General features: G+C 40.7%; 1 protein-coding gene across 2 annotated transcripts in view; it reads right to left on the bottom strand.

Moving 5' to 3' along the window:
- Positions 1-1023: 1023 nt before the first annotated feature.
- Positions 1024-10253, bottom strand: part of TMEM116 (transmembrane protein 116) — a 77589-nt gene continuing 68359 nt past the window's right edge. For both annotated transcript variants that reach the window (XM_017847265.1, XM_017847257.1), the window contains 7 exons: positions 7948-7997; positions 6951-7034; positions 6481-6619; positions 3669-3786; positions 2932-2958; positions 2308-2381; positions 1024-1553 (listed from right to left, as the gene is read on the bottom strand). In XM_017847265.1, the coding sequence (XP_017702754.1) occupies positions 1347-1553; positions 2308-2381; positions 2932-2958; positions 3669-3786; positions 6481-6619; positions 6951-7034; positions 7948-7997 (699 nt within the window). In that variant the 3' untranslated portion in view covers positions 1024-1346. The remainder of the gene's footprint in view (positions 1554-2307; positions 2382-2931; positions 2959-3668; positions 3787-6480; positions 6620-6950; positions 7035-7947; positions 7998-10253) is intronic.

Raw genomic sequence — 10253 nt, 5'->3', positions numbered from 1 at the left:
CGTTCATAACTTAGCTGGAGAAACCAAATATCACTGTTACATGATTCAAGAGGAAGAAACAGATTAGATAGATATTCCTGCCCCGGAATGAAGCTCTGAAGTCTGAGAATCTTTTCTTTCCCAAAAGATTTAAATTTTACCTATAAGTCACTAATTTGCTTGTTCACTCATTTATCCTATAAACATATATTTAGCACTTACTATTAGGCTGAACCATGTGAAATTGATGATATTAGACCATTTTCACCTATAAAAATGGCAAGTTGTTCATACTGTTCAACCTAACTTTACACTTCGATAAATGAACACAATGAAACCAACCTTGTACTTCTGCTTATAAATGCAAGTTAACAGTTATTGATTACTAGAGGTTTTTTTAGTCTCTATTTCTCTTAAATCTTATTGTCCCTGTAACTTCAAAAGATTAGTCTTAGTATTCTAGAATGGGGTGATCCCTATTGTTCAAGTCCTAGAACAGAATTGAACATATGAGACTAAGATGTGGTGTGTCTAAAGATCCCACTGTCACTTTTTTTTTTTTTCTTTTTTATTTTTGAGGCGGAGTCTCGCTCTGTCGCCGGGACTGGAGCGCAGTGGCCAGATCTCAGCTCACTGCAAGCTCCGCCTCCCGGGTTTACGCCATTCTCCTGCCTCAGCCTCCTGAGTAGCTGGGACTACAGGCGCCCGCCATCTCGCCTGGCTAGTTTTGTATTTTAGTAGAGACGGGGTTTCACTGTGTTAGCCAGGATGGTCTCGATCTCCTGACCTCGTGATCCGCCCGTCTCAGCCTCCCAAAGTGCTGGGATTACAGGCTTGAGCCACCGCGCCCGGCCCCACTGTCACTTTTTTATAGTAGTTTTCCTTATGAGTTTCCAAAACTCTTCACAGAATAGAAACCCAGGATTTTCTGTGTCCAACTTTAGAGACAGTAATAGCAATAGCAAGACCTGAGCAAGTTGTTGCATGTCCCCTACCCCCACTTCCCCTGCAACCATGGAGTAGACAGCCTTGAAATGACACATATAAATAATAATCTAGAATTTATTTTTTCTAGAAAAGACTTAGACAAATCTAATATCCATCAAGGTAACAAGGTATCTCTGAGATGGAAAGTGTCTTCCTCTCCCTGAACCTCTAGAATTTAAGGATCACTAGTGAATCTGGGAATAACTGCAGAGATACTCCCAATTCACTTAGAATGACTACTAACCAATGGCACTATATTTCCTTTGAGTTCTGCAGTTTAGGGCATAGTTAGAAAAGATTTAAGATGTCCTTTCCCAACATTCTTTCCAATCCATTAGCGCAGAATAACTCCAGTTCCTGGATGTTCCAGTATTGTAGTTTCAAAGAATGGTGGAAGTACTGGTAGGAAAAGTAAGGGCGGATTCCAGTGAATTTAAGCCCCTGCTATAGAATCTCTTCTGTGAGCATAATAATGGTGTCTGGGTATCTGCATCACGCCGAGTCTCCTGCTTTAGTTGGTGGAATTTGTGCTGCGTCCAACCATATACTCCACAGTTGAGTAGACCCTGAGATGTTGCCGTCAGAGCCTGGAGGAGATGAGGGGGTGATGCAGCCCATGCTTCAGGTTTTCAGGGATCCAGGGAATAATTCCCACTCCCCTTATTCATAAAGCATTGTTACATTTTCCCTATCTCAAACATGAAGATCTGACTTCAGTTTTTTATATTTTTCTAGTTTGTCCTGAACTCACTCTCTACACTACACTGTTACGGATGACTAAGAGTTGGTCATATTTCTTAGTATATACATAGGGACAATGAAGTAGCTTCAATGCCCCTCCTTATTACCTCATTTCCCAGGGTATCCTTGAGAAAACTCTCATCAGAATAGTCAGATAGCCCAAAAATCTTCTTAAACCCAATAAAGACAAAAAAGAGAGATGATCATTCCATCCTCTCCTCATCATTCACCAAGAATAGCTCATTTATCCCATTCAATTCACTCTGGATGGAAGAGAACCATGTCACTATCAGTGTTTCATAAGAACATGCCTGGCAGATCTGGTTTATTTTACTGTCCATTCCTTAAAAACACATCAGTAAAATGAAGTTGACCAGGTATATATATGCTCTGGAATGCATGGGGGTACATTCACAACATCATCTACCTCGACTTTGAGAAAATTTTCACATTATTCATAACTGAGTGTAAATAATACATTTTCTATTTTGCAATGTAGAAATACCCTGAGGGAAAAATTGTGCTTACCAAGTAAAGGTAGTATAAGAAAATAGGCTGAGCGGGTGTAAGAACAGAGATACTAGATGTTGACGGTGTTACCTGGAGAACATAAAGGGCCATGTGAAGCTTGGTGTCCTGTGGCTTAGTCAGCTTTATGATCATCAGAATGACAGCTGTGAATACACAAAGTGTAAACCTTCTTTTCAGTCCTGACTATCTAAAGTATCAGGTTCCTCCACACACATGCCTGAGCATTATCAGAATGGAAACAATAGGCATAATAAAATCCATCAGTGAGGTTAACATGTTATGCAAACCAATGAGTCTTAGGCCTCCAACTTCTAGTCTTTATTGATGAAACTTTGTAGATTATTAGTGTAGTAATGGTAGCAGGATATACTATAGGAAGGTAATAATTTATATTTCCTATCAATTCAGATTTTCCCAAGCTCTTTCATAAAAATTATCCAATCTGGGCGGGCACAGTGGCTCATGCCTATAATCCCAGTACTTTGGGAGGCCAAGGTGGGCAGATCACCTGAGGGCAGGAGTTTGAGACCAGCCTGGCCAACATGGCGAAACCCTGTCTCTATTAAAAACACAAAAATTAGCTGGGCATGGTGGCATGTGCCTGTAATCCCAGCTACTTGGGAGACTGAGGCAGGAGAATTGCTTGAACCTGTGAGGCGGAGGTTGTAGTGAGGTGAGATGGCACCCCTGCACTCCAGCCTGGGCAACAGAGGTAAGACTCTTATCTCAAAAAAAAAAAAAAAAAAAAAAAAAACAAAAATCCAACCTGATCCTCACTAAATAACCTTATGTAGTAGGAAGGGCAGTTGTTAATATCTTCCAAGTCCTGTCATGATTTTTTTCCTCATTTATATCGATGGTGCATCTCATGTCTAATTATCTTAATTTCTAAAACATAAGAAGCAAAAGGAGTTAAGGAGGTAGTAAAAACTGGAAATATGGGTAGGGCCCATACAAATTTATAAGCAAGATAGGAATTTGCAGCCATCCTTCCCTTTTTTTTTTTTTGAGACAAGTCTCACCCTGTCACCCAGGCTGGAGTGCAGTGGTGCGATCTCGGCTCACTGCAAGCTCTGCCTCCCCCCTGGGTTCACGCCATTCTCCTGCCTCAGGCCTCCCAAGTAGCTGGGACTACAGGCGCCGCCCACACACCCTGGCTTTAATTTTTTTTTTTTTTTTGGTATTTTTATTTAAGACGGTAGGGTCACTGCGTTAAGCCAGGATGGTCTCGATCTCCCGACCTTCGTGATCCGCCCGCCTCAGCCCTCCCAAAGTGTTGGGAATTACAGGTGGTGAGCATACCGCACCTGGCCACAGCCATCCTTTAGTGAGTCCACTTTGCTTGATCAGAACCTAATAACTGCCCTCTTCACTGCCCATCTCTTCTTGGTTAAGATACCTAAACTGTGGCCCAGCTACAAAGAAGCCACTGGGTATAAGCCGTACCCGCTGGTCCATCAATGTGATCACATGCCACTGTTCACTCCCCAGAAAGCCAGATGACTCACAAAACTTCTTATACACTGTCTGGGCCCGGATAAGTAAGACCTAAATATGAGTACAGCAGTGAGCAGTTTGCGTTAAAGCTTAGTAAAACGCCCCTCTATCCTCCTATCATTTAAATCTATCCTCCTATCATTTAAGAAAAGATTATTCCCTTAGAATCTCACAACAGGAATGACCCCATTCTCTTGTCTTTACTTTCTGAGATCGGCTTTTTCTGAGAGAAAATTACCTTCAGAGTGAACTTTTACTAGGTTTAGGGAAATGGACAGATACTAGCCAAACTATGTACCATGTTTAACACATGAACCTTACATCAGCCTCCGGGCATTTCCCCCTCTGAGGCTAATCACAGTTTTACACAGGAAGTTAAAAAGTAAGCTCTAACTAGTTCCTCCTTAAAACACTTTATTTAGAGATTCCTGTTAAAAAAGTATTCTTATGCCCTTAACACCACTTAAACACTTCAGCACCATGTGCTGAGCTTAATTCTCAACTCTAAGCAACACAAGTTTTAGAAAGGTTACTTCTTGCAGGGTGCGGTGGCTCACGCCTGTAATCCCCAACCACTTTGGAGACCGAGGCTGGCAGATCACGAGGTCAGGAGTCAAGACCAGCGACCAACATGGAAACTGTCTCCACTAAAAAATACAAAAATTAGCCAGTTGTGGTGCATGTGCCTGTTAATTCCAGCTACTCAGGAGGCTGAGGCAGGAGAGTCGCTTGAACCCGGAGGCAGAGGTTGGTAGTGAGCTGAGATAGCCATTGCACTCCTAGCCTGGGCAAGACAGACAAGACTCCGTCTCAAAAAAAAAAAAAAAAAAAGAAAAAAAAGAAAAAAAAAGAAAGTCACTTCTGCCTTTAGATGGAAAACAAATTGCTTTTTTCCTTACTTCAGCTGTCTGAATAAGGTTTAGCTCATGAAAACAAATATAAATCAGTTCAAAAGTTCAATGTGGTTTTTTGCAAAAAAATAAATCAGATACACTCTTGGTAACAAATCTGAGTATTTTCCTAATCCAGATCTACTCTCTAAGTTAATACCTCATTACTTAATCAAATTCAGCCATGTACATAGTCTCTTTTCCCTATATAAGCATCAAAAGGAGACTTGATTTTGAGAATACTTACATTTAAAAGAATCAGTTCACCATCTGCTGATTTTTTTTTTTTTTTTTTAGAGATGGAGTCTTGTTCTGTCACCCAGGCTGGAGTGCGGTGGCATGATCTCAGCTCACTGCAACCTCCGCCTCCCAGGTTCAACAAATTCTCCTGTCTCAGCCTCCCACGTAGCTGGGACTACAGGTGCATGCTGCCATGCCCTGCTAATTTTTTTTGTATTTTAGTAGAGACGGGGTTTCACTGTGTTGCCCAGGCTAGTCTTGAACTCCTGAGCTCAGGCAATCTGCCCACCTCGGCCTCCCAAAGTGCTACGATTACAGGCATGAGCCACTATGCCTGGCCATCATCTGCTGATTTTTAAAGAATCTAGAATGCTAATTCTGAGTATATATTGAAACCTGGGCTATTCTAAAGAAGCAATCAGGAATCCTCAAGGTGCCAGGATTTGGGACCTCTCTTGTTAGTCAGTTCCAAACGTAAACCATCAAACCCATTTTAATATGAACTAGTCATTGTGAACTCTTTACAACCTGATGATTTGAACTGAGCCATCTCGTGTGTGTGTGTGTGTGTGTGTGTGTGTGTGTCTGTTTTAAGACAGAGTATTCTCTGTTGCCCAGGTTGGAGGGGCATGATCTCGGCTCACTGTGACCTCCGTCTCCTGGGTTCAAGCGATTCTCATGCCTCTGCCTCCTGAGTAGGTGGGACTATATGCACATGCCACCATGCCTGGCTAATTTTTGTATTTTTAGTAGAGATGGGGTTTAGCCATGTTGGCCAGGCTAGTTTCAAATTCCTGGCCTCAAGTGATCTACCTGCCTTGGCCTCCCAAAGTCCTGGTCTTACAGGTATGAGCCACGGTGCCCAGCCAGATCGAGCCATCTCTATAACTTATGTTTGAATTGCCAAAGGAAATTCCCCATAACTGTATCTAGCTCACAGGTACTAGTGAGATACATTTGATCTGCAGGTAGATACCTTGTAATTCTTGAACTGAAATATAAAAAGAGAAAATGATACAGAAAAATAGATATGGGAAATACAAAGGCATATTTGCTCATTTACTGCTTTTGTATGAAACAGTTATGTAACTTATTATCCCCTGGCTAATTATTATAATTGTACATCATCCTGATGACATCAAATGAGTATCGGAAAACTTCATGAGCCACTTAACACTTTAGCCCCAGTTAGACACAGCATAAATGTAAATTTAATGACCAAATGAAGAATTTTAAAAAGAAAATTATTTTCTTATTTGGAAAATTAAATCAAAGCATATGTTCTGTGTTTCACAGTGTCATCCTAACTATGTAAAGGATATATTTGACACATGAGTTTTCTGGCCATGGGGGATTGATGAAGCCTATATTAGTTGTAGAGTGAGTATAATTTTCACCTAATGAATACAAGCTGTTTTCTCTCTCTTATCATTTGATTTGGGGAAGTGCAAAAGTCTGAGGCAGTAATTATATTGTCAAGATCTCCTAGCTACTTTCTTAGTTCTAGGACCACAAGAAGTGCCTCTCTGCCCCATCTTTCCCAAGTCCTGGGAATACTGGCCCATCCCCCTCATTTCCCCATCTCTCCACAAAGGAAGGTAGGGTGGTACCATACCATAATGGTAAGGAGGCTGAGTACAAAGCTGCCCAGGAAAATGGTGATACTATAAAAATAAAGTGTGCTACAGACAGATGTGTTGGCAGAAGGTGGGAGTTCAGCCACGGCTGATGGTGGTGAGTGCATCAGGATACATCTAGGAAGAAAATCAATAAACAGGAGTACCACTACAGATGTAAGAAAAGAGCTGCTCAACAAAAGTTAATAAGCATGTTACTTTACTTATCATTTTGCTAACTCTTGCCCATAAAACCTTGTCTCTCTCCCACAGACACATTATCTTGTAGTCACTTTGTGTTACACTTTTACTTAACGTATTTTTAGCCTTTACTACATCTTATTCCCTAGCCCATTTCTAATATTAGCACTTTGGTCAGAATGTATGTAGAAAGTCTTTTTCCAGCTCTATTTATAGAAACAAATAGGTGTAGTCTGCCATGAAAATGATACATTTAGTTCTTACTTACTTGTGGCTCTGACTGAAGTTTTGGAAACATTTGCTAGTATTGCCCAGACAGAATACAGGTGTCATCAATAGTAGAGGTATCAAGCTGGGAGGGAAAAAAAGTATCACCCTAATATCCAGTCTTTTTCATGCCCTTCCTCCTTTGCAGAATATTCTCCTGCTCTTCCCTCAACTCTATCATCCCACCAATCTCCACAAATAACACATTTCATTTCTTCAAGAAAAATACCTCAAATACCTTAGGTATTCCTTCCTTTTCCAGTTCCTAGAGAAGTACAATGCAGTGGGGAGTTAATTTTATACCTAGGTTAATGAACCCTACCATAGTTTCACAGAGAATCTCTGGGAGCTGTATGGTCAGATAAAAATGCAAGTGGGTCAAAGTGAAAGGAAAATCTACTAAGGAGTTTTGTGTGCAGTCTCTTTTACTTTCTGTGGTGACTAGGGATAATCTCATTCTCATCAGCCCCTTCTTGGGAGCTTTTCCAAAATGTAGCTTTAAATAGTCAGCTATTTGTCCAACTAAATATAGCCAGCTTCCTGTAAGAGGAAAAGATCCAGGAGCAAAAGTCACAAAGTCTAAAACCAACTCTGATACGGCCACCACTTTAGGCGAGATCCAAACCCTTTCTGGACTCTGTAATCCTAAGAGTCTTACCCAATGTTATAAAATAGATGATATCCTGAAGACCGTCTATTACAACTCTTTATTATACAGGAAAAGGAATAAGTGATCCAAAGACTCAAATAAATTTTTCAAGGTTAAGTAGAGTTGATGGTAGAATTGGAGCTAAAACCCAAATCTATAACATCAAGCTACTTCCCTATTCAATGTGGAAAAATGGAACCAATGAACACATATTTGTTGTTTCTAAGTTAGGCTCTGCGAGGATTTAGGAGTGACAACGGAAATAAAGGGCACTGTCCTATTTGTTCCCACCTGAACACCAGAATAATGAGAGTCTACACCATGCTAAGAAGTAAAGAAAAAATCTTACCTTGAGAAAACAAAGGCCATTTGACCAACTCGACAAGTATAATCTATCACCTGTGAAAAGAACAAATGTGAGAAATGTCTTAAGACATTGTCAATCATATAATAATAAATACCAAGTCATCAGTTAACACTCAATAGAACAAAAAGATTTCCAAAAGCCAGTTTGCTTCTGTCAAGCAATATTTGCTATAAAATTCATCAAATAGATAGTTCCTTATTAGCACTGTATATAATAGAATTTTATCTCTATTACTATATTCTAAAAAGTACAACAACAACAAAGCCACAAAGAAAGCCTGCAGGAAGTAGCCTAATATGGAATTTGGGTACTTAAAAGATTCTCTTAAAAGATAGGCATATATGAAATCATATAGGAATCCTCCATCTTCTAATAACAGTTCAGCTCTTTTCTCTTAGACCCAGAGAGGTGTGGACTTTTTCAGACTTTATGAGTGGAACGAAACCCTTCTTATAAGATGACCAGTAAAAAGTGTAATAGGCCAGGATTAGTATAATAGGGCAGGGTCAAATATGCCCTTTGGATGTAAGACTGTTGGACACTAGATGATAGAACATTTTCAAAATCTTGACTTGTGTTAGACACTGTAAAACAACTTATAGAAGAATTATTCCTACCCTCTAGGACTTTATGATGTAAGACTTTGAATAGAACATCTTAAAGAAATAATAGAATTGAAAATAAGCTTTTTTCTAGTTTAAGATAGAAAACAATATATTTGGAATGGCATTGTTAGGGATCAATAAGCATTAAGTGAGCAATTAATAAATAATCAGATATTGGTAATTAATCTGCCCCAAACAGTTTGGATCAGGAATAGGACAGCTAGTGTTGACTTTAGGAAAACAAGTAAAATTGTTTTTTGTGACCCCTCCCACTCACTTCCTTTCTTCACTTTTTATTCCTTCCTCTGTCAGGTGGTTATCCTGTGTTTAACTCTTATTTTTACCTGGGTACCAATGAATCTCTGATAAAAATCTTATTGTTGGCTGGGTGCCATGGCTCACGCCTATAATCCTAGCACTATAGGAGGCCGAGGCAGATGGATCACGAGGTCAAGTGATCAAGACCATCTGGGCCAACATGGTGAAACCTTGTCTCTACTAAAAACACAAAAATTAGCTGGGTGTGGTGGCATGCACTTGTAGTCCCAGCTACTCGGAAGGCTGAGGCAGGAGAATCGTTTGAACCCGGGAGGTGGAGGCTGCAGTGAGCAGAGATCACGGCACTGCACTCTGCACTCCAGCCTGATAACAGAATGAGAATCCGTCTCAAAAAAAAAAAAAAAAAAAAGTTTATGGCAGAAGTCTTGCGTTTATGGCAGAAGTCTTGCTAGGGTATTCAAAGAGAACTCAGGTTGAACACGGTGGCTCATATCTGTAATCCCACCACTTTGGGAGGCCAAGGCAGAAGGTTCACTTGAGCCCAGGAGTTTGAGACTAGCCTAGGCAACACAGTATGATCCTTCCATCTCTACAAAACTACAATTAAAAAAAGAGAAAAGAAAAAATTAGCCAGGCATGGTGGCACACACCTGTGGTCCCAGCAACTTGGGAGGCTGAGATGGGAGGATCACTTGGACCCAGGAGACTGAGGCAGCAGTGAGCTGTGATCATACCACTGCACTCCAGCCTGAGTGACAGAGTGAAATCTTGTATCAAAAAAACAAAAAGAAAAGAAAACCCAAAGAAGAAAAAGTATCTTCAAAGCTTTGTGTGTGTGTGTGTGTGTGTGTGTGTGTGTGTGTGTGTATGTAGCTATAACAGCAGACTAATAGGTAGTAGAGTTAATATATCAGGCTATGGTTGGGCACGGTGGCTCATGCCTGTAGTCCCAGCACTATGGGAAGCCAAGCTGGGTGAATCACCTGAGGTCAGGAGTTCAAGACCAGCCTGGCCATGTCTCTACTGAAAATACAAAAATTAGCCGGGTATGGTGGCATGCACCTGTAGTCCCAGCTACTCAGGAGGCTGAGGCAGGAGATCGCTTGAACCTGGGAGGCGGAGGTTGCAGTGAGTCAAGATTGCACCACTGCACTCCAGCCTGGACAACAGAGTGAGACTCTGCCCCCAAATATATATATATATATACACACACACACACACACACATACACACACACATATATATACACACATATAAATACTTTTTTCTCTTTGGGTTTTCTTTTCATTTTTTTTGAGACAGGGTGTTACTCAGGCTGGAGGGCAGTGGTATGATCACAGCTCACTGTGCCCTCAATCTCCTGTCCCCTACCAAAAAAAAAATATATATATATATATTAGGGAC

The sequence above is a fragment of the Rhinopithecus bieti genome, unplaced genomic scaffold (assembly GCF_001698545.2).
Source record: "Rhinopithecus bieti isolate Rb0 unplaced genomic scaffold, ASM169854v2 scaffold_947, whole genome shotgun sequence".
Classification (NCBI taxonomy): Eukaryota; Metazoa; Chordata; class Mammalia; order Primates; family Cercopithecidae; genus Rhinopithecus; species Rhinopithecus bieti.
This window is presented reverse-complemented; position numbering and strand designations above follow the sequence as displayed.